This window comes from Canis lupus, chromosome 10, assembly GCF_048164855.1.
Source record: "Canis lupus baileyi chromosome 10, mCanLup2.hap1, whole genome shotgun sequence".
NCBI lineage: Eukaryota > Metazoa > Chordata > Mammalia > Carnivora > Canidae > Canis > Canis lupus.
In genome coordinates, this window is record NC_132847.1 from 70502353 (window position 1) to 70526772 (window position 24420).

General features: G+C 56.6%; 1 protein-coding gene across 4 annotated transcripts in view; it reads right to left on the bottom strand.

Moving 5' to 3' along the window:
- WHRN (whirlin) overlaps positions 1-24420 on the bottom strand; it is an 82475-nt gene that overhangs the window by 33718 nt on the left and 24337 nt on the right. For all 4 annotated transcript variants that reach the window (XM_072842508.1, XM_072842507.1, XM_072842506.1 and 1 more), the window contains exon 3: positions 20198-20323. In XM_072842508.1, coding sequence (XP_072698609.1) covers positions 20198-20323 — 126 coding nt within the window. The remainder of the gene's footprint in view (positions 1-20197; positions 20324-24420) is intronic.

The window sequence follows — 24420 nt, forward strand, 5'->3', positions numbered from 1 at the left end:
GGCAGTGGTTTTTCCACGAGGGTACGATTTGCTACACCTTCTCCGGTGAACGTGCTTTACTTCTGAGTCCAGGTGTTAAGATATTATCTTAACATTGCCACCTCTTGGGGCCTTCAATTGTATTAAAGGGGCAGGGAAGGAACATGCCAAACTCTTCACAGAAGTTGCCACTAAAGGCGGCCCAGCTGGCTCAGAGGTTTAGCGCTGCCTTCAGCCCAGGGCCTGATCCTGGAGACCCGAGATCGAGTCCTGCATCGGGCTCCCTGAATGGAGCCTGCTTCTCCCTCTGCCTGTCTCTGCGTCTCTGTTGTTCTCTCTCTGTCTCTTATAATAAATAAATAAAACCTTAAAAAAAAAAAAAGAAGTTGGTTGCCACTGAGTCGTGAAGTCCAGGCTATTTTATTATTATTATTATTTTTCCAAGACACTTTAAATGTACAGCAATGTTGTGTGTCAGTTACATCTCAATAAAAATGTTTTCTCAAAAAAAAAAAAGTGTTTTCTCAGGGCGCCTGGGTGGCTCAGTGGTTAAGTGTCTGCTTTCGGCTCAAGTCATGACTCTGAAGTCCTGGAATCGAGTCCTGCATCGGGTTCCCCGCAAGGCGCCTGCTTCTCCCTCTGCCTGTGTCTCTGCCTCTATCTCTCCCTCTCTGGGTCTCTCATGAATAAGTAAATAAAATCTTTAATTAAAAAAAAATGAAAGGTGTTTTCCCTTCTGCTTGGGAGATGACAAAGAAAATGTGCTCTAAAGGCCAAACGCTAAGCTTTTCTGCTAATTAGAGAAGTTTCCAAGGGGTAAAACCTACGCTAAGGTTTTCTGCTAATTAGAGAAGGTTCCAAGGGGTAAAAACCTGGTCACATTATTTGACTAGACCGTATTCAGAAAAAAACTGATAAAAATATCAGTCCTTGATATTCTGGAAGTCGTTCTCACGTTAGGTATGAGACAGGCGATCTTAATTTCAAGCTCTTTATTCACTTTCTGTGCTTTCAGGATTGTACGTGAAGACCACGCTGGTGAGGGAAGAAACAAAAACAGTCCTAAGAAGAAACGTAAAAATTCTCAGGCCGGGAGGGAAGGGGGTGGGGCGGGCCTGATATAACATCTCCCATCCTCCTTGTTTGGGGGTCTGGGAAAGAATGGGCTGGGCCCTTGGCCAACCTGCCGTGCCGCCGCTGGGGAAGAATCTTCTTTCTATCACCAAGTCCAACCCCTGACTCGTAGTAATTTGGGATAAATCATTCCTGTTCCCCCACCGAGCTCAGTGGCCTGTTGGCACAGATAGGCTTGGAGGCGGTTTAAGCTTTTCTGGAAAAATCTTCAGAGGTTCCTCTCATTTGTTGCTCCTTTTTAAAACCCTATTTCAATTGGAAACAACTAAACAGCTGACTTCAAGGGAACGGTGAGGTGAATTATAATTCAGCCACAGGATGGAGTAGTATCACGCGGCTGTTACAAATTGCGCTTCTGGGAAGTTCCTAATCGCGTGGGGGAGACGCAAGTGAAAAACACAGGATGCACCGTGGTGCACGGCGTGTGCTCTCGGTCGCGTAGGAGCGTACAGAGATAGGGACGCAAGAAGCTGCGTGCATCGAGGTGCAAACAGACGGAGACAACCCGGGCGTCACCGGCTAGCGCGTGGATAGACGACGTGCCACGGGCGCGCATCGAATATTCTTCAGCCGTAAAAAGGCATTTACTGGTATGGGCTATGCCATTATGCTAAGCGAGCCAGACAAAAGGCCACATCTTTATGATTCATTGATATGAAATGTCCCAAATAGGCAAATCTACAGAGTCAGAAATGGAGAATGAATGCTTAATGGGCTTAATGGGTATAGGATTTTTTTCTTTTAAGATTTTATTTACTTACTTGAGAGAGAAGAGCAAGAAAGAGCAAGCACGTGCAGTGGGGAAGGGCAGAGGGAGCGGGAGAAGCAGGGAGCCCGACGTGGGACTCGATCCCGGGCCCCGGAGATCCCCACCTGAGCCAAAGGGCAGACGCCTAACCCCCTGAGCCACCCAGGCGACTCTGAATTATTTTTTTTTTCTTGAGGGGGGGATGATGGAAATGCTCTGTAATTAGACAGTGGTGATCGTTGTGCAACCTCGCGAATACACTAAAACCCACTGCTTTGTACGCTTTAAAAGGGGTGGCTTTTATGGTATGTGAATTATATTTAAAGAACTAAAAGATGCCAGTAAAGGCTGTCTTTAGGAGGTAGGACATCTGGTCCCACTTTCTGCATCTGTTTGCGCGCGTGTTATGTATTGAATCTATTACTCCAGTAGCTGGGAGGGGGAAAAAAAAGACAACTAAAACCAAAACAAAACAACACAAAACCCAGCAAAGTTTCCCAAACGATTTAGGGGCAAGAGCCCCAGCAAAAGCCCCACCCGGGTCTGGGGACACCCAATTCCCTGAAAGTTCGCGCCTTTTCTCTGCCTTACAGCAAACAGCTCCTTGACTTTGGATTTAACACACTCACCGCTAGGTTTGTCTAGCCACCTGCTGAGGCCGGCGAAAAGCCATTGGAGCCTGACCCCCTGGTGCCCCGGCCCCCACCCCTCCAGTCACCTCGTCCCTGTCCCCTGCACACCTGTGCCCTCAGCGGCCCCCCGGCCCAGGTCTCTGTGCCTTGGTCCTCCCGGAAGATCCCTTCCTTCACCCGTCTGCCTCGCCTAATCTCCTACCGTCTACACCCCGACCCGACCGCACACTGCGGGGGCAGGAAGCGTGGGCCTTGGGGTTTCTGCTCGCGTGTCAGGTGCCCGCACACGCCCCCGGCAAGTCAGCGCTGACCCAGTGGATGCCCAGCGGGGCCCAGCTGGAGTGCAAGTGTCCTCTCTGCAGCCACGACCGCTCCTCCTGCCCTGGACTGACGGCCCCCTCCCCGGGCCCCAGCGCAAGGGAGGGTGGTGCGGGGGTAACTACGAGGACCCTGAGTCAGCCTGCCTGGGTTCGAGTCCCAGCTCCACCACGTCCTGGCTGTGTGACCTTGGGCAGGTCTCTGAACCTCTCTGAGCCTCACATCTGGGAGCAAGGGTAAGAACCCTTCTTGTAAGGTTGCCGTGAGGGTGAGAGGAGCTCACGCATGCAAGGTGCCTGGGGCGGTGCGCGGGACGTGTTAACAGTGGGCTAGCATCAGTGTTAACAGTGCGGGAGCTGGTTTGCTATTTACCTTCCTTCTTCCTCACTGGCCTGTCACAACTTGAGAGTGGTGCTGTGCATCCCTGCACTCCGTGTGCTGGCCGTCCACGCCTCCTAGACGTGCAGCACCTCAGTCTCCCCCCCAAATCTGCTGAGGCGGACCCCCCATGGCCACAGCGATATCCACATCCCATGTCCTCTCTCAGAACCTTGCCCCTCCCTGTCAGGACGTTGGTGTGGACGGCACCCCCAAAAGCTATGCCCAGACCTTAACCCCTCTACCTGTGAACGCGTCACCTTATTTGGAAACAGGGTCTCTGCAGGTGCGATTAAGGATCTAAAGGTGAGATATTCTCGGGTCTGGGGTGGGCCTCTAATCCAATGATGGGGACCCTCAGAAGGGGAAGCAGAGGGACAGCGGAGACGCAGAGACACCGGCAGGAAGACCACATGACGTGCAGAGACCGAGGCAGATTCGGGGGCCGGGGGGCGTGCAGCACAATCCAAGGTGGCCAGGACCCCCACCCCCCCCACCGAGGCTGCAAGAGAGGGGTCTCCCCAGAGGCTCGGGACACAGCATGACTCTGCTGCTGACACACCTCGCCTGGTGACTTCTGGCCTCCAGAACTGCGAGAGAACAAACTTAGGTCGTTTTAAGGCACGATGTGCCTCGGAAACCCCCGGAGGTCAGGGGTAGCCTGGCCCCGCGAACCCGCAGGCCCCGCGCCCGTGAACAGCACAGCCCACGACGGCTGTCTGGTGCCTCCTGAGGCTTGGGGCTCAAAAAGAACACAGCTCGACCTGCCTCTGTCCCGGGACCTTGGCCCTAGACACCCCATCGAAGCCACCTTGCTCAGAGGAAGCCTGAGTTCACCCTGTGGAAGGATGGCCCGGGGAGGCCCTCGCAGGGAAGGACGGGGACCCCAGCCAGAAGCCAGACACGAAAGGCAAAGAGCCTCTGAGGGCTCTGGTGCCCAGACCGGGAGCGTCCTGGCTGTGGGGCACCTGAGATGCTGGGGGGCGGAGGTGGGCCACCCTGCTGCGCCCTGGCCACCTCCTGGCCCTCGGTGACCAGAGCAGAACCGCGCGTGATGCGCGCCTCCAGGTTGCGAGGTTGTGCAGACGTGATAACCGCAGCCCTTGACAGAGACCCTGGTGATTCGTGTGCTTGGTCAGGTGCCCGAGGCACCGCCCGGCCTGGTTACTGACCCTCCACCTGTGCCCTATGCCACGGCTGCCCTTAGCAAACGGGGGAGCATGCTGACCTCAGATCCAGCAAACACTCTCGAGGCACGGGCAGTGATCTTGGCAGGGCACGTGGGAAGCTGGAGGGGCCACCGACGAGCCTCCCTTGCCAGTCAGCTGCCACTCAGCCACTCCAGGCCCTGAGCTACTTGGAAATGAGGGATCAGGAGACCTGCAGCCAGCCCTGGGGCCACCTCCCTCCGGTGGGCAGGACACTTCGGGGTTGGGGCAAGTGGTGGGGAGCTGGACACTTGAATCCTGTGACCAGGGCAAGTCGCAGCTGGGCTGCTACCCTGACAGGCCTCCTTGCAGAAACGAAGTGTTTCTCTTTCTGCCAGTAGCCTCCCTGGGAGCAAATATGGCCCTAGTGGGGGCCCCTTTAAAGACCAGGCAGCCTGAACGTTTGCAATGTATTAACCACCCATGCGGAGGCCAGGTCACAAACCCAGCTAAGAGAGCATCCTAAGGAAGGGTAGAGAATGTGGCACCATCGGGCGCGGGGGGGGGGGGGGCGGGGGAAGAGGGTAAAACAGTCCCCTGGTATGTGCAGGGTTTCTGGAAAACAATCTCCTTCCGGCTCTTTGGGAAAGACGTGCATCAGCCCAGATTCATCAGCTGGCGGAGAGTTTCAGATGCCAGTACAGCCCAGTCTCACCCACCAGCACCCCCCACTCACGGGGCTAGTGAAAATCACCCACACAATGGGTTCTGGGAGGTGCTTATCACGTGCCAGGCACTGGGCTTTACACGCACTAGCTCACTGCATCCTGACAATACAGTACTAAGCTAACAGGTGCTGGTGGTATTATTATTTATCTTTTTATTGGTTGGTCGGTTGGTTGATGTAGAGAGGGCGTGCATGCACCGGCCGACAAGGTTCACAAGCAAGCGAGCCTGGAACCTACAGGGAGCACACTTTCTCCTCCACGGTGCCTGGGAAGGGAAACAAGATACCAACTTTGAGGTTCACAGCTCGTGGACCCCTGTCCAGGATCGAGAGGGGACCACTGTGCTCAGGGAGAGGCGGCCCCGAGGAAAAGCTCCAAAAGGGAACCAAAGCTTGTCCTTTAAAAAGGTCAGAGCAAAAAATAAATAAATAAAATAAATATAAAATTAAAAGGTCAGACCTCAGCAATCGCTTGAAAGTTGTTATCCTACTTCTTGCTCAAAGAGTCGGGGGACTTTCAAGTCCCCAAAGCAATCAGGGGCTGCTCTGCCGCCGTTCCTCCCAAGAGGGCCCGGAGCGGGGCAAGGCTGGCACACCAGTGAGAGACTGGAAGGAACATCCTTAGGGTTATCCCACCCCGGAGAGGCAACGCAAGACCCGGCCTGGAGGCAGCCCATGGTGGACACTGCATGACGGGCGATCAGAGCAGAGAGCCAGGCCCATGACCTTGGCCAGCCCCTCCTGGCAAACCGCTCCTACTTACTTACTTACTTTTTTTTTTTTTTTAAGATCTTATTTATTTGACAGAGAGAAGAGAGCAAAAGCAGGTAGAGCGGGAGGGAGAGGGAGAAGCAGGCTCCCCGCTGACCAGTCAGCTGGACGCGGGGCTCAAACCCGGGACCCTGAGATCACGACCTGAGCCAAAAGCAGACGCTTAACCGACCGAGCCACCCAGGCGTCCCAAACCACTCCCGCTTTCTGAGTCCCACCTTCCTCGTGAACTAAGGCCGGGTTAGACGGACACCCAGAAACCACGTTTAAAGCCAGCGTCTATTGCGCCCTTTCATTTGTGTGAAGTGCTTTATAGAGGTTCTCTATGCCCTCACCACGTTCCTAGAGGTAATATTATCCCAGCTTTACAAATGGGGAAACTGAGTCCAGGGAGATAGGGACACAGCCAGTAGTTTCGACTCCAAAGAGCTCGCATCTAGCCGCCGTGAGACGGCCTGGGAATGACCTCGAGGGCCTGGCACACAGCGGCTGTGCGTGTTCGCTGTTGCTGTCATCAATCCCCCCGGATAATACTTTCGTGCTCAAGTACGGCTGTAGTCGTAAGTTCTTACTTAAATAACCTTCAAAGTCGAGCTGGGCCCATCCAATCATCCGGGCGACGGGTCCCCCTCCTGACCCACGGCAGCCACGACCTAGCAGTCCTCAGCGCAGCTAAGTACCCTTCCTGGCGGAGCCGAGTTGCCCCCCGCGCGTGTACTCACACCTGCGCAGCCACGCCGCCGGCAACAGCACGCACAGGCGAGCACGGGGCCCGAGGGGCCCAGGGTCCGGATCGCCTGTCCTCGGCCAGTGAGGAGCGTGCTGTGGGCAGGCCGCCTCCTCTCACCAGGCCTCGGTCCCTTCGTGCGTAACACGGGGATGGTGACGATCAGCACCCCTCGCGGTGACAGGGACAGAGCAGCACGCCGCAGAAAGCCCCTAGGTGGGACTGCGCCCGCTGTGAGTGGCCAACAGGCAGCCCGTCTTGTGTCTTGTGCCGTCGCTGTTACACCGACCGCGGAACATCCCTCGGTCCCCTGCTCCTCCCCCAGGTCCCCCGAGAACCACTGTGCAAGGGCACAAGCTCTTGCAGTTTTCCGCAGGAGCCACTGGGCTTGGCGGAGGGGAGGGAAGCGTGGGGACGGGACTTGCGTGGCTAAGCGGCAGTCGTGCCGAGCTCCAACACCAGCTCCTCCGCCTGCTAAGCTGTGCGACCTCGGGCATGTTCCGCGGCCTCTCTGGGTCTCTAACGGGGGGTGGGGGGTGCTCCTAGGGCCTCCTACAGGGTTGCTACAAGGACTAAGGGACTCTGTGCACCCCGGCTGGCGCAGAGGGGGCGCTCCCCAGCCCTGGGGATTACTATTATTACTGTCAGGTAGAAACAGCTGGAAGACTGCTCTGCCCTAACTTACGTCCGTGGCTATCATCCCCCCTATTGCGATGATTACCAACCTCCCCTGGCCGTACCTCCTGCCATTTCCACCAGCTTTGGGACGTTTTCTGAGGGGCCGGAAGTCTCCTGCAGGTTCTGAGGCACACGGGGCAGGTGTCGCTCATCTGCTGGTGGCCGGGACCCCAGGCAGGGCCAGGGGGTGCTGAGCGGCCGCCATCGCACGACCGCAGGGCTGAAAGGTCAAGGAGCTGACGGGAGAGTTCTGGGGCCAGTCCCCACCCCACTTCCCCTGCTCCCTTCTGTGGGACCTTGGGCAGGTGACGACGTCTGGGAGCCTCAGTCCGCTGGCCTCTCTGTGAAGGATGACACGGCGTGCACTTACTGTGGGGACTTTTTGGGGTTCATTAAGGTGGGACCCTGACAGTCACTTCGGGGGGCGCCTGGCTGCGGATAATTGCCAGTTCTTCAGCTGGGGCTCCGGGAGTCTCCATCTGTGTCTCTCACGCCCACTCTGGCCGATCGACACGATCTCCACGCAGAGCACGTACGGGGCACAAATCCGGGTGCTGTGTCCTCCGGCCCTCGCCGTGCTCCCCAGGCCGCCAGCACCGGGCGCCCACCCCATTGCCCGCAGTGCTCCAGCGACGGGGGAGGCCCACGGGGCCCTGGGGTGCGGGGTGGGAGGAAGGCGGCCGCTCCCCTCTGCACCCCCTCCCGACCCCCCTCGAGGAAGACGGAAGCCGGTCTGCCCTTGCCCCGTGGCACGACCCGCTGGCAGAGGGAGCACCGCAGGCCTTAATCTCAGCACCAACAGGCGAGCGTAACAAGCGCGCTGAAACACGCCTCCGCTACACGTTTGTGCTTTATTTTTGAGCAGGCCCAGCTCCACGCTCAAGTGGCAATAACTTAGTCAAAATCTGACAAATCAGAGACGTCAGGTTGTGAGCTACAAAGGGGAAGCAACCTTCTGAGAAGCGGATGGTCGGGGCATAAGAGGAACAGAAGGGAACAGGAAGAGCGCCCGGGACCCCGAGTAGGACAGGCCAGGAGGAGGTCTGCAGACAGGCCCGCCGCTGACCGTCGCCAGGGTCCTGGGGCTGCAGGCCGAGTCGGGGTGTGACCGGGTTTCTCTAACACCTGCGTTTACAATTAGGAAAAGATAAAAATTTTTCGGAAAAAATTCATTACACGTAGCCAAGGTGGTATCTGCAAGGATCCTCTGCCGCAAACTGATTATTTTTCCTTTTACAATTAGGAAATATGGGGGACACCTGGGGGGCTCGGGGGTCGAGCGCCTGCCTTCAGCTCAGAGGTCCCGGGATCGAGTCCCGCGTCGGGCTCCCCGCAGGGAGCCTGCTTCTCCCTCTGTGTGTGTCTCTGCCTCTCTCTCCCTCTCTCTGGGTCTCTCATGAATAAATAAAAATTAAAAAAAAAAAAAAAGGAAATATATATTGGTAGAGAGATTTTCACACTAGGCATGAAAAATCCTGTTTCTGCCTCAACCTCGCTCACTGTTTAACACCCCCCAGGGCATCTTGCCTGCGGCAACTGTTACTGTATTGTCATGTTTGGACAGTGAGCTCCTGCTCCCTTATTCTGTGTTTATTAATGGGAATTCCTCCTTGGAGGAGAGCTGCTGCTTCTCCCTCGTCTATTTATTTAGTTCTTTATGCAATTACATCAGCACGGCCCCGTGGCGCTTCCCGCGTTCTCCTCCGGCCCCCGGGAGCGCTTCCGCGGGGCTCCATGCGCACCCCATAGGCTGAGCGGTGCGGGGCTGATTCTATGGCACATCCTCACTCTGTGGGGCCCACCAGGATGCCCCAGGCTCCCCTTGGACTTTCCCTGCCCAGGGCCTGGACTCACCATTTCTACAAAGATCCCGGGCTCCTTTTTTTTTTTTTTTTTTTTAAGATTTTATTTATCTATTAGAGAGAGAGAGAGTTTGAGCAGGAGCAGGGAGGCAGGGGCAGAGGGCAGAGGGAGAAGCAGACTCTCCATCGAGCTGGGAGCCCGACATGGGGCTTGATCCCAGGACCCCGGGATCATGACCTGAGCCAAAGGCAGACACTTAACCAAATGAGCCACCCAGGCACCCTTCCCACCCCACCCCCCCCAGCTCCTTTTATTTAGAAAATAGTACTTAGGAACTAAGATCTGAGCACAAGGGGTACTCATTTTTATTGGGGTGTCCCTACTTCCAGCCCTTCTCCACGGATAGAGCAAAGAACTATACATACGTGCTCTAGATCACCCCCCGCACACACCCACACGGCTGTCTTTGCGTCTACCTATGTGCCCGTGTACGTATCCACGTTCTTTCTCTTGGTAACTGCGTCCACACTGATACCGTTGACTGATTCAGTCCCATGGGGTCCATTTCCTCCTTTCCTTACTGGAGCATTTTGCCAGAGTGAGAACTTGGCTCTCATTATCTAAAACATGATTACTTAGTGTTTCAACCTGAGCATATAAATGAAGTAGTTTCAGGATTCCTAACCCACATGCTTTTTTTTTTTTTTTTGGCTTTGTTCAAGAGGTACAGGGGAGGGGCAGGAGCAGAGGGGGAGAGAGAGAGAATCTCAAGCAGGATCCGCACTCGATGCTGAGCCCGTCGCGGGGCTCAGTCCCCACGACCTGAGATCATGACCTGAGCCAAAATCAAGAGCCAGCCGCCTAGCGGACCGAGTCACCCAGGTGCCCCCATAAGCTTTTGAGAAAAAAAACAAAAAAACAAAAAAACTCCTGCCAACTGGAATAGTGTTTGTGTATAGTTCTACTTGTCTTTTTTTTGCCTTACAGCATCAGTCAAAATAATGTTTTGCAAAATTACTTAGACTACTGCTTTTCTTCTCCGTTCTGAGTGTGCTGGTGTGAATCATCGGTAATACACTTAGATTCCTTTACCTTCACTTGGCTCAGTCTGCACTCTATTACCACCGCCACCCCCCCCAACCTGGCTCATTTTTAAAAATTTACATGCAGGGCTCCTGGGTGGCTCAGCGGGTGAGCACCTGCCTTGGGCTCAGGGCATGACCTGGGGTCCCGGGATCGAGTCCCGCATCGGGCTCCCTGCCTGGAGCCTGCTCCTCCCTCTGCCTGTGACTCTGCCTCTCTCTCTTTGTGTCTCATGAATAAATAAATAAAATCTTAAAAAATGAATAAATAAAAATAAAAATTTACATTTGGTACAATCTGAGGTGGACCCTGCGGTGTACGGTCCCGTGGGTTCCGACAGGTGAATGGAGAGCCACGTGTCCACACTGCAGTTCCGTACAAAACCGTTTCCCAGACCTGCTGTCCCTTCCTTTATAAATTCTTGAGACAAGTCCTCTGTCAAAAATATGATCGGAATTTATTTTCTTCTCCAACTTTGTGGCTTGTCTTTCTGTTCTCTTCGAAGTGTCTCCCGCAGAGCCAGAGTTTTTCATTTTGATAAAATCCAGTTTGTCGAATTTTTCTTCTATGGATCTTGCTTCTGATGTTATGCCTAAGAACACTTCCTCGAGGTCACCCAGATTTTCTCCTATGCATCCCCCCTATAAGTATTATCACTGTATCTTCTCCATTTTGGGTTAATGTTCACAGAAAGTGTGAGGTTTAGGTTTAAGTTCACTGGTTTGCACACAGACACCCACTGTCCCAGCACTGTTTATGGAGAGGACTATCCTTGGGGCATCTGGGTGGCTCAGTGGTTGAGCGCCTGCCTTCAGCCCAGGGCATGACCCTGGAGTCCCGGGATCAAGTCCCGCATCGGGCTCCCCGCATGGAGCCTGCTTCTCCCTCTGCCTGTGTCTCTGCCTCTCTCCGTGTCTCATGAGTAAATAAAATCTCTAAAAAAAAAAAAAAAAAAAAAAAATACTATCCTTTCTCCATTGAATTACCTTTGTGCTTCTGCCAAAAATCACCTCAGTATATTTGTGTAGGTTTATTTCTGGACTCGCTCCGCTGTTGCGCTGATGTCTGTGTGGGCCCGTTACTAATCCTACCACTGCAGCCTTACAGGAAGTCCTGAGATGAGCAGCGAGTCCTCCCACAGCGCTCTTCCCTTTGAGAATGGCTTTGGCTCTGCTAGTTTCTCTTCACTTAAATGTTTAGAATCAGCTTATAAATAACTACCAAAAAATAAAAAATAAAAAAATAAAATAAATACCTACCAAAAAGCTTACTAGCACTGGACATGGGGACTGCACTGAATCTAGACCAAATTCGGGAGACGTGACATCTCCATCACACTGAGCACCCCCATCCACAAACACTGTGTCTCTCTGTAATTATTTATGTCTTTTTTGTGTTGCACTTGTCAGCAAACGTGGCACATATTTTGTTATTTACACCTAAGTACTTCTGGGTGCTCCTCTAAACTGTATTTATGAATTCTGAATTCCACTAATTCACCGCCAGCTGATAGAAATACAATTGACTTCTCTGTGCTGACTTGGTTATCATTCCACCTTGCTAAATTTATTTTTCTAGGAGCTTTTTGGGAGATTCTTTGGGAACGTCTCCATCGACAGTCTTTGTAAATAGGGTTTCGTTTCTTCTTTCCATATCTGTGTGCCTTTCATTTCTTTTTATGACTTACTGCACTGATTACAACGTCTCGTAGGATACGGAACAGGCGCGGTGAGAGAAGACATTTTTGCCTCATTTCAATCTTGGAAGAAAGCGTTTAGTAGAAAGCCTTTCCCTTTCTTAGAAGAAAGCTTTGTTGTAGATGTTTACAAGCTGATTCTGAATATTTTTCACCATTAAGGATGTTTAGTGGGAGGTTTGTGTGGATGCCTGTCACCGAGCCAAGAAAGCTGCTTTCTATTCCCAGTGTGCTGAGAGCTCTTATCATAACTGGACACTGAATTTTGTTAAATGCTCTTTCCGTTCATATGTAGGGTTTTTTTTCCCCTTTTAGTCTGCTAAGAACACTAATTTTTCACATGTCCATCCAGCCTAGCATTCCTTGGATAAAGGCATCCCCGCTTGGTCCCCGTATATGTTCCTTTTATAGATCAAAAGATTTGACTTGCTCATATTTTGTTGAGTGTTTTCACACTCAGCACGTCCTGAATGGCAGTGGTCAGTAGTTTTCCTGCAATGTATGGATTTGGTCATGTTATTACACGACACTGGCTTTGTAAAATGAGCTGGGAAGCATTGTCGCATCTTTGTTTAGTTTAGTTTTTAAAGATTTATTTACTTATTCTAGAGAGAGTGAATGGGGAGCACAGGGCAGAGGGAGAGAGAGAATTCTCCCTGCTGAGTGTGGAGCCCAATCCAGGGCTCGATCTCACGACGCTAAGACCATGACCTGATCTGAAACCAAGAGCTGGACACCCAGCCAACCGAGCCACCCAGGCGCCCTGCACTGTCTCATCTTTTAATTCCAGGAAGAGATTGTGTAGCATTTTTTTTTTTTCCCTTAACTGTTCAAAAGAGGTTCATTAGTGAAATCACCCGGGCCTGAGTTTTCCTTTTTGGATGGTTTCTAAAAACAAATTCAGTTTCTCTGACACATACACGCAGAACTCCAGGTTTCTTTTTCTTTCTTGAGTATTCATAGTTTACATCTTTCAAAAAATTGGTCTCTTCATCTACGTTGTAGAATTTATAGGCTGAGAACTGTTGGTAATGTGCCCTAATTATCTACGATTTTTATCCACTGTCAGGAATTATATAAATATGAATACTGAATTTTTGCTATCTCATTAGGACTGCCATAGAAATCAGCCACAATCACAAATAAAAAATACCCTGAAAGGATTCTCATTAGGGACGCCTGGGTGGCTCAGCAGTTGAGCATCTGCCTTTGGCTCAGGGCGTGATCCTGGTCCCGGGATCGAGTCCCGCATCAGGCTCCCTGCATGGAGCCTGCTTCTCCCTCTCCCTTTCTCTGCCTCTCTCTCTGTAAGTCTCTCATGAATAAATAAATAAAATATTTAAAAAAAAAAGAGGATCCTCATTAAACAGGTAACACAGAGTAGCCACGCCCCCCCCGCCCCCACCACCAAGAATAAGCAGTAAGCAGCCTCAGAGAGTTTGCCAAGCTCATTCGTCTCTCCCAGCAGGACTATTTCGGGGAAGTGTGGAGACAGTCAGCTGGCAAGGTCAAACCGTCCAGTGGGTCCCAGCCCCACCTCTCCATGACCCTCAGCCAGTGCCTTCCTCTGCTGCTGGCCCTCGACACCCCCATGTATAAAATGGGAGGTTGGGAGGCTGGGATGTGTCTGCCTAGAGGGATTCCCACCACCTACCCTCCATCAGGGAAGAGCGGGGGTGGCATGTGATGCCCACGGGCCCCCGTGATGAGCAGACCTCGCTGCGGGCCGTGGCTGCTACTCAGCTGCTCTCAACGCAAAGGCGAGCATCTCAGAGGGGAAGGGTCTGATTTCTCAGCTCACACCCTAGGTGAGTGGGAAGATCACTAACCCTCCCTAGTGGGATTTGATCCTTAACAACAACAACAACAACAAAACGCAGGCCCTGTGCTGTGTTCGGGCCAGGATGCAAATGAAAGGGTGGTCAAGATCGGAGCTTTGGGGTCAAAAGGCCTGGTCTGGGGTCTGCCTTGGCCAGACTCACTCCTTCACTGAAGAACTCTTTTCTGAACACCTACTGTATGCCAGGCTCTGTCGTGGGCAGGGAGATAAAATGTTTAAAGAACCACCAGGGATCCCTGTGGGGCTCAGAGGTTGAGCACCTGCCTTCACTCAGGTCATGATCCCGGGGTCCTGGGATTGAGCCCCGCATGGGGATCCCTGCTCAGCCGGGAGCCTGCTCCTCCCTCTGCCTCTGCCCTGGCTCCTGTGCTCGCTCTCTCCCGCTCACTTTGCCTCTCAGATAAATTAATGAAATCTAAAAAGAAAGTGGGGTGCTGCCTAGGCTCAGTCCAGAGAAGAAGAGTTAGGAGAATAGATGCTGGCCAAGCCCATCCCAGGAGGGGTCAGCCCCAGCCCAGCTGGCTTCCCCGCTAACACACAGCGTGGGCTCCCAGGGAAGCGCAGCACACAGCGCCGACCTCAGCCACGGAGACACCGACGCCGCATAGGACATGGTCTGTGCCACGGCCACCAGCAGCGGGGTGATGACCCCGAAACTGGGACATCCTTGGGAACAGAGATCCTGCGCAGATGAACCCCAGCCAGGGTGGCAGCCGACTGGGACCAGCGGGCCCCCCTCCCTGGCATGACCTCCTGGGTGAAGGCTGTGCTGCCCGGTAGGACAGGCCTGGCAGGACTGAGCGCATGGGGCTTGAGAAGCTTGGTGACTTCTGAAAAGAACAAATGTCCTTCATTTCCTCTCGCTGCATTCTCTTGTTATTGGGGCAAGTTAGGGTACCAGGCAGGTGACAGCACAGCACGTGGCCTTTGGAGGGCCCCAGATCCCTGCATGATCCCGAGCAAGTCTGCTGCTCATCTATTAAACTGCACTACTGGGGCCCACCCTGAGGATTATGTGGGAGTGAACCCTACGGGGTTTAGCACAGTGCCGGATTCCTAATAGCTGGTTAATAACTAGCAACTGCTATCATCATTATTATTATTTCTAAATGCCAGTCAATCTGGTTGTCCTCAAAGGAACAAATGAGGCTTTATGGTTCATTCTGTGCTAGGGCTGGAAGCTGGGGGGGGGGGGGGAATGGCGGGGCAGGTACAAAGGAACAAGAGAGGTCTAAAGGTAAGTGCTGGAGGTGGAGTTAGCCCCTCCCAGGAGGCTGGGACAGCTCCCCCCTTCCACCCTGGCCACCCCCAGGGTAAGTGCTGGGAAGTGCCTAAGTGCCTGACCTCCTCCTAAGAGCTTCTCCTCCCAGAGCTTTACACCCTACCCTCCCCTCCCCGACTCCCTGGGCTCCCTGGCTCCCTCTGACTCACCCTCCCCTGCTCCCTGGGCTCCCGGGCTCTCAGGCTCTGGGAAGCCAAGTGAGCCTGGAGGCTGGGCCGGAAGGCAGCACTTCCACCCAGGGGAGCTCTGCACCCCACAAGGAGGCCTACTGACACATAAAGCCTGTTCTGGGCTCCGCCACCCCCCCAGCCAAGCCCCTTCATTCCATTTCAATGTGCTGATCCCACCGACAGCGCGCCCCGTGCCCTGCGAAACCGGAATTAACGAGCGCTGGGTGCTCCGTGAGTGGGCAGGGGTGAGCACCCTGGAGGGAGCTTGGGAGGCGCACGTGGGCCAGTGGCAGGGAGCGTGAGCAGCGGTGGAGGGGAGGGGACCAGGGACAGGGAAGGAAAAGCCTCTCCAGAAGCCGAAGCCGGCACATTTCACAAGTTAAGCCTGTGACTGCGGGGACTGGGAGGCGGGCTCCAGTGACCGGGAAACTTCCACGGAACCTTTTTCTGCGGCCTTGCCTGAAAATGGAAATGGCTCTACTGTCGCCAGTTTCATGCTTACAAAGCGGCGCTTGCTCCTGCCGCACCCCGCAGGGACTCCGAGGCCCCCCAGTCCTCTGGCCTCTGGTCCTCTCGACGCCCCAGGAAGCACACTGGTGCCCTGGCGCCCCGGTACCGCTCTCATCTATTAAACTGCTCTTCCTGGATTCCCCGCGCAGGTGCTTACACACGTCTCCAGCCCGATGAGCTGGTGTTAGGTGGGCGGCTTGGCAGCCCGTGCTCCCCCCTAGTGAGAGGCCTCTTGGCAGCCCGTGCTCCCCCCTAGTGAGAGGCCTTGCGCGGCCTCCCCAGCACTGACCTCGGATCCCGGGCATCACCTGTTCGTGGCCGCTCGGCCTTGGGTGAATCCCGCGGCCCGTGGTCATCCCGCTCCGTGCTCCGTCGGCATCATCTGGCACCTTCTCCCCACCGGCTGGCGGCTCGCGCTGGCCGTCCTCTGCATCTGGGAACCCTTCCCGCCACTACAGGCACTTAAGCATTTGCGTTGTTCTTTCTGCCCGAAATTCTCATTTCCTCCTTCACATCATTAATTTTCTTCTCTTCTTTTAAGTTTCAACTGAAATGTTTCTTCCTCCAGGAGGCCTTCCCGGATATCCTAGATCAGAGACGGTCTCCCCCGTTACTATACCCACGCGGTGCCATGTGCTTTGCCCTCTTGTTACTTATCCTGATTGCAATTCACCCATCGGGCGGTCCCACCCCTACCCGCCCCGTCTTCCCACCACAAGGTAAGCTCCTGGAGGTCAGAGACTATCTGTTGTGCTGGCTCAGAAGCCACAGGGCGAGCACGGCGTCTGGCACGCAGGAGTCCTCAGCACACACGTGCTGATTACAGGGAAGGAGGGGCAGCCACGGACACTCGCTGCCTCTGTGTAATGTCCCCTCCCACTGTCCCTTCCTCCCACATGAAAGACCTGCCAGCGGGCTACCTGTTTGGGCATCTCTCCGTGGCTATGGGGACCCGCAGGGGAAGGAGAATGGAGTAGGCTCTGGGTCTGGGCACCCTCTGGCTCTCTCAGGCCGGGAAAACATGCAAATCTAGGAGAAAGCCTCCCAAATCATCCAACCCGACTATTCAACAGCCACTGTCCAAGCAGAGAGACCAAGGCCCCATGAGGAGAAGGGCATGGCCACCCCCACACAGCTGGGCCATGGGTCCCAGGGCCCCTGTCCTCCCCTACACAAGGCAAGCCCAGGCTCACAACGAGGCGGTGGAGGCCTAGTGGTTAAGGACATGGAGGGGATGGGGTGGGGGGACGGTGTCCCCGGGTGATGGGCATTAAGGAGGGCACGGGATGCAACGAGGCCTGGGTGTTACGGACAACAGATGAATCCCCGACCTGTACCTCTAAGACTATGATACACTCTATGATAATTCATCGAATTTAAATAAAATCTAAAAAAAATTAGAATTAAAAAAAAAAAAAAACATGGGCTTAGAGTGTGCTGGGTGAGCGCAGGACTAGCACTTTTTTTTTTTTTTTTTTTTAAGGACTAGCACTTCTTAGCTGGGTGACCAAGTTGCTTAATGCTGCTCCCAAATCTGCCACCTGTAAAATGGGGACGAGAATGTTCCTTTCTCACACGTTGTCCTAGAAATCACGTCACACTGTATGACGTGTTCAGCAGTTCCCGGCACAGTGACTCTGCAGTGAGAGGACAACACGATAATGAAAGCTGCCCCCTGTCAGTGACGAGAGGGACAGGTGCAGAGACAGAGACAGACCGGAGGACACTGCTCAGGTCATCACACAGCATTCCCTCTACGAGACGCCAGACGAACACTGCTCTCAGGCCTCAGGAAGAGGAACAGGCGGGCTTCTCAAGCACGGCTGGTCTGTTTTCATCTCACAGACGTCTCTGACCTGCTTCCCTCTTTGCATTGGCTGCCGGGAAGCTCAGAGCCAATTCTGCATCCTGCCTGCACCAAGTATTCCTGGCTTCATCCCTTTCTCTCAGCCCCCATATTTCTTCTCTCCAATCTCCTCAACTCATTCATTTAAGAAAATCTTGGGGTGCCTGGGTGGCTCGATCCGTTAAAGCGTCTGCCTTCAGTTCAGGTCATGATCCCAGGGTCCCGGGATCAAATCCCGCGTCGGGCTCCCTGCTCAGCAGAGAACCTGCTTCTCCCTCTCCGTCTGCTGCTTCCCCTGCTTGTGCTCTCTCATTCTCTGTCAAATAAATTTTTAAAAAATATTTAATTTATTTATTCATGAGAGACGGAAAGACACAGAGGCAGAGACACAGGCAGAGGGAGAAGCAGGCTCCATGCAGGGAGCCCAACGTGGGACTCGATCCCAGGACCCTGGGGTCACGCCCTGGGCCAAAGGCAGAGGCCCAACTGCTGAGCCACCCAGGCGTCTCAATAAATAAAATCTTAAAAGAAAACTCTTTACCTGGTGCCTAGAAGCTGCCGATTCTAGGGGGTGGGTGGGAAATAATGGAATTACAACCGCAGGCAGGCCAAACGCAACGCGGTGCGGTGAAGTCGACTAGGCTAGTGGGAAAACTGGTGACCCTGAACGAAGTGTGTGGTTTGTTGAGCCGCATCGTACCGACGTCAGATTCTTGGCCTTGACGGCTGCGCCGCGGTTACAGATGTCGACGCTCGGGGAAGCCGGATGAAGGATAAATGGGGAGTCCCCCTGTGACTTCCCAGTATATCTAAAATGATCCCCAAATAATGAACATCTGCAACAACATGCGCACGTGGGCTACGAGGAGATTGTTTCCTCCTGGGAGTCCCATCGAGGTATCACCTTTACCTGAGAGCACGGGGTGCGCTCAGACTGGGGGGCATTTCAGAATCATTTGGGGAGCCTCGAGAGCAAGGTTCTAGAAACCAGAGTCCCCATTCCCGCAGGGAGTCCCAGTTTTGCCTCCCACGAGCCGAGCCGGGTGGTGCTCCAGGTCTCAGTGGCTGCGCCTGGAATACGCGCCCCCTCCCCAAAGCTGCGCTCCAGGGCTGGTGGTGTGGGTACGTGATTTAACGGCACCAAGGTGCTGGGGAAACGGGGCCCCCCTCGGGCTGTCCAGGCTGCTGTGACAAAGCCCCGCAGACCCGGAGCCTATAATCAGCAGGTATTTACTTGGCAGGGTTCTGGAGGCCCGAGGTCTGGGGTCAGCAGCCAGCACGGCCGGGCTCTGGTGGGGATCCTGTTCCCAGCGGCAGACAGCCCACCCACCTCGTGTCCTCACGTGCGTGCAGCGAGGGAGCCCCCTGGGGTCCCACTACCAAGGACACTCCACCTTCGTGACCTGATCACCTCCATAGGCCCCTCCCCTACTGCTGGTCTTGCTGGGCTGAGGGATTCCACAGAGGAGCGTGGAGGACGCAAGCCTGCAGCCCGTAACATCGACGCTCGCTCGGTAAACTTAACCTTCGTGGTTAACGTTCCGGTCAGCTCAGCCCTCCCCTCGTCCTCTCAACAGCCCTGAGAAAAAGCTGTCACTTATGATGCTTTTCTGGGAGAAGGAAGGGAAGCACGGACAGGTGGAGGGACTCTCCACGGTCACCCCGCTATTAAAGCAAAAGCAGCAAAGCGGGAGTGGAGCCCCATCTTCCGGACCCCAAGCCCAGAGCTCTTGCACCTGCATCGTCGCTCCTAAAAGAAGCTGACAGATGCCCCCGCCGTCCCCCTCGACCGCCGCGGCCCATCCACGACACGCACAGGGCACCTCCTGAGCAGCACCCTCACCTGCCATGACCTTTTCATGACCTTGTCTGCTCCTCCGTGTCCAGAATCAGTTTCCCCCTGCATCAGTGGGGCATTCGAGGCCCTTTGCTACAAGGCACAGTCTCATCTCGTGTCTCGTTCCCCGGCCACCCGGGTGCCCACGGTCTGGCCTTCTGGCTCCCTCAGTGGCACCCCCTTCTTCCCCAGGCCCTCCTCCCCAACCTGTCTCCTTCCGCAAGGCCGGCTCAGATGCCACCTGGGCCCTTGCTCACTGCTCCCATCGCTGCTGCCTCGGCTTCCCCGGCATCAGGATTTAGCCCAAACACACGCTGCCACTTATTTAGGTGACCTGTGTCCCGGCCCAAGGTCCTCGTCCCTGCCTCGCTCACTGTCACCGGCCCCCGGGCTCTGGCGGGCAAGTTCTGGCAGCGGGACTGGCAGCGGGACGGAGCAGCGAGGTGGCTGAGACCCTGGGCGGTGGAACAGGCGCTGCCCGGGCGGATCCTGCCCTGCAACCGCCCACCGCATGCTTGGCGAGTCCGTGGCCCCTCCTGCGTGTGTCCACCCGCAGACTGGAAACTGCGGGTCACGGCCGCCCACCCGGGGGCAGCCTGAGGGTTCAATGAGCCCCACGCACAGTCGGCTACAGTGCCTGGCCCATCAGCCTTCTCTAACAGGACAGCGTCGCCCCGGCTGAATGCCAGGGGGAGCTGCTCGGTGTCACCCCCCCTCTCCCTCCCTCTCTGTGCTCCCTATGAATTCGAGGTCACCCCCACCCCCACTCTCCATCCCCTCCCTCTCCGTGCTCCCCATGAACCCGAGGTCACCCCACCCAGCTCCTGCCCTCTCTCTCCCTCTCCGTGCTCCCCATGAACCTCCTGGAAGTCGGCCCTCGGGGCCCTCACCTTGAGCCCACTGCTCTCTGCTTCTGAGCCCGCGTCCACACCGGTGACGTAAATGCCCAGGCCGTACTCGGCTCCCCCGCGGATCGTGAGGCCCAGGGAGCGGCCCTCGCCCAGCACCAGGTTCACCTGCAGGAGGGACAGGAGACAGCTATTCGAGGGCCTGGAGGGTGGGTGACGTGAACTTCGTGGGGGCAGCACAGCAGGCTGGAGTCCTTGGCAAACCCCGAAAGGCACTCCCATTGAGGCCTGGAACATTCCGGGTCCCCTGCCCTGGCTCTGCCTCTGAACTGCTGTGTGACCTTGGGGAAGCCCCTGTCCCATCCTAAAAGAAAGGCAATGAGGGAGGTGACCTCCAGAGACCCCCCCAGAGTGACGCGACACCTCAGGTTTTCCCATGTGCTTCACACCGTGGGGGCGCAGGCACCCCAGCTGCCCTTCACCACCCGCTTCAGCCAGGGAGAGCCTGCTCTGGTCCAGGCTCCTTCACCCCCCCATCCTCCTTAGGATCAACGCCAAGTCCACTCTGGTGCCCAAGGGTCCCCTGTCCCCTGGGGGGGTCTCCTGCTCTCCCAGCGGCCCACGGCAGCCTTGCCTCAGCTGCCCTCCCGTCTACAAACAGCAGGAGCGCCTGCTGAGTGCAGACCCAGTGCTGGGGGGGGCCAAGCGACCCCCCGGAAACAGTCCTGCTTCCGAGGGTCTCAGCAGAAGAGCACAGAGACCAGCAAGCAGAGCTTCAGAGCGTAAGTGCTGGATCAAGGCCACGACGAGGCACAAAAGGTGCAAGGTCCTGACCGGGGGCGGGGTGAGCGGGGTGGCGGGAGGGCTTCCTGGAGAAGGCGGCATCTCTGAGATGGGAGTGTGAGCAGGAGTGAGCGAGCAGGTGCAGGGCAGGGGGGAGACGAGCTTTCCAGGGTCCCAGGGACAGCAGTCCTTGCTGTGTGCCGTCGAGGGGCCGCCCGGCTGCTGTGAGGCTCGACCACACGCTCCGTGGCGTAGCCAGCACGGATTCGTTACCTGGGAGGCCCTGCGTCCACGGGGCCGCCTTCTGTCCAGAGGCTCCCGGGGGGGGGGGGGGGGGAATGGGGAGGGGACCCGTTTCCTGGCCTCTTATGGCTTTCAGGGACCACCTGCCTTCTTGGGCTCGTGGCCCCGTCCTCCATCCTCAGGCCAGCGGGGAGCTCCTCCGTGCCCAGGGCAGCACGCCCCCCTTTGTCTGACTCTGCCCCCCTGCCTCCTCCTTCCCAGGACCCCGTCACGGCACGGGGCCACCCAGAGAATACAGCAGACTCTCCCCATCTCAAGAGCCTCAACTTCCCACAGCCGCCAACTGTCTTAGGCCATGGAAGGGGACGTCCTCCCGGGCCCCGGGGAAGAGGCAGCAGGTGGCTCGGGTCTTCATTGTGTCAGCCACAGGCACCCCCCCAAAGAGCTCCTAGGGGAAATCCTCATCTCGGAGTCCATCCTGTGGAGCCTGACCTCAGGCAGGGTGTTCCAGAAGTGTGACCTCCGAGCCATGAAGGCCTAGGGGTCAGCCAGGGGAAGGGGGAGCGATGACAAGTATTTGGGGCGGGGGGAGGAGGAAGGTGTGCAAAAGCTCAGAACCTGGATGTGGCACGGCCCCCAGGGGTCCTGCAGGGTGCTGTGTGGCCAAGAATGGTGGGGAAGGGGGGCCAGGGCAAGACTGGCTAGTGGGGGGCCTGGGCCGGGCCGAGAAGCTTTAGGGGGACACTGACTGGCTCAGATTCGGGCCGAGATGCATTAGGGGGGACACAGACCGGCTCAGATTTGGGCTGAGATGCTTCTGGGGGTACACGAACCGGCTCAGATTCGGGCCGAGAAGCTTCAGGGGGACACAGACCGGCTCAGATTTGGGCTGAGATGCTTTTGGGGGGACACGAACCGGCTCAGATTCGGGCCGAGATGCATTAGGGGGGACACAGATGGGCTCAGATTCGGGCCAAGCTTTTGGGGGGACACAGACTGGCTCAGATTCAGGCCAAGAAGCTTTAGGGGGGACACAGACCAGCTCAGATTCGGGCTAAGAAGGACAGAGGGCTTGGAGACAGACGGACGGGGCCTTGCCCCGGGACTGCACGCTCTCCCAGCTGCGTGATGCCGGCCCCGTCATCGCTACGCCACGGCACACGGTCCCACATGAATACTGCTCAGGGAAAAACCTCATCCTCGTCCCCCCCAGGACGGCTACTACCACACACAAACACGCCCCTGAAAATACCAAGTGCTGACAAGGAAGTGGACGGAGCAAGTGGAACCGTCACGCCCCGTCGGTGGGCACGTAAATGGGGCAGCCACCATGGGAACCTGTCAGGAGGTCCTCGGAGCGTCAGAAATACAATTAGTATCACCCCAGACTCCAGCAACGGCGCCCAGGAGGCCTGAGAGCGGGTCTCAGGCACGTCCTTGCAGGCCGGCAGCGAGCCGTGTTACCTGCAACCGCCCTTGGGGTGAGGATGCGAGCCTGGTGAGCGCAGGGGGGCCGTCCGACGGCCTGGATGGGAAAGAAGCCCTGGCACGTGCCACAGCCCGGACGAGCCTCGGGATGGTCAAGGCAGAGTGGAGTCCCCTGCAGGGAGCCCGATGCGGGACTCGATCCCTGGACCCCGGGGATCACGCCCTGAGCTGAAGGCAGACGCCCAACCGCTGAGCCGCCCAAGTGCCCCCTCTAAGCCACTTCTCGATGTCTTCAAGTGGGGAGGTCCCGATGGGCTTCGCCCCATCAAACTGGGAAAGAACCGTGAAGGGTGAGGCCCGGAGACCTGCTGACCTCGGGTGGGCGTCACCTCCCGTGGGTGAAGGACAAGTGACAAAGCCCAAACAGGTGCTCGTCCTCCCTGGAGGGTGACGGGCTGGGCACCAGCCGCCAGGGCCACACGGCTGTTCAGGCCGCCATGAAGATGCCAACTTGGGCCACAGATGGCCACAGCCTCCTCTGTCCCCTCGTGACAACGGTGGGGAGGTCTGGCCGCACAGGCCTTCGCTTGGAGCGCACCGGGCTGCTGGCGGGCGAGTCCACGGCCGCCCGGTCACTCCCGTAGCACGTGCTGGGCGTCTGCGCTGTGCCGCACCGGCCCGCACTCCACGAGGGTGCCAGGGCCCCACGGCCCCGGCGCTCACCCGGCGGCAGGCGGAGGAGCCCCTACCCGGTCTCCACTTTACGGGGACGCCGGGCTCACAGCCCTTACGCCACTCGGCCAAGGTCACACGGCCGGCCACGGCGGAGCCGGGATTTGGATCCGCTCGTCCTCATGGCCCTGTTGCACGGATGCTGCCCTGGTTAAGCCCCCCCAACTGACGTGTTTCGGTTTGTTCCCGCTGGAGAGGCTGCGGGGTATTCGAGAACGGGAACCCCGGGGCAGGAAAGCCCCGCTGCACGCCGCCCCTCTGGGCCTCGGAGGACATGGTGTCACCGGAGCGCGGACGGCTCTGATCCCCGCGGACTTACAAGTCGTCCTGCCTCCTGCTCCCCGCTTCAGCCTCACGGGGCGGCTCTCACGCCTCAGGAGGGAGGACTGTGCGACGCCGCAGCCCGAGAGCCGGCTTCCCCGACGGGCAGGTCAGGGTCCCACCCACGGTGGGATTTTTTCATCCCTGCCGCCCTGGGCAGGCTCCCTGGGAGGAGGAGGTGAAGGCTGGCGCGGGCAGTCTGGGCGCCTGGTTGCCGTGGTCTGTAACGTCGGACAAGCCCAGGACACCGGGAGGAGAGACGCAGGACCCGCTGGGCTCCAGGGCCCCAGGAACAGAAGTGCGGGCCCCCCTGCTCCGCACAACAGGAAACGGGGGTTTCCGGGCTGCGTGGGCGAGAAGAGGAACAGAAGGGAGGCCAGAAGCTTGTCTGGAGCTGTGACATCTGTGAAGGCGGCTCTGGTGTGGTCCGGGGTGTTTCCTGCCTCCTGAGGTCTCTGGGTCCTCCCTGGAGCACAGTTCTCTAAGTATCTGCCTTCCGCGTTCCTATGTAAGTTATTCTAAGACACCGGGGGGGGGGGGGGCACCTTATCTGCTCCCAGCCCTCTCACCCCCTCCATTCCAGAGGTAGGGCCCTTCTGGTTGAGCCTTGAGGACGTGCACCGGTTCCCACCTCAGGGCCTTTGCACGTGCTGTCCTTGCCGCCTGGGGTTTTCAGTCCTCTGAGTGCACGGCAGCCCCTTCCTTCCCCTCCAGGTCTCAGCTCACAAGTCAGGGCCTCCCTGTCCATCACGCTCCAC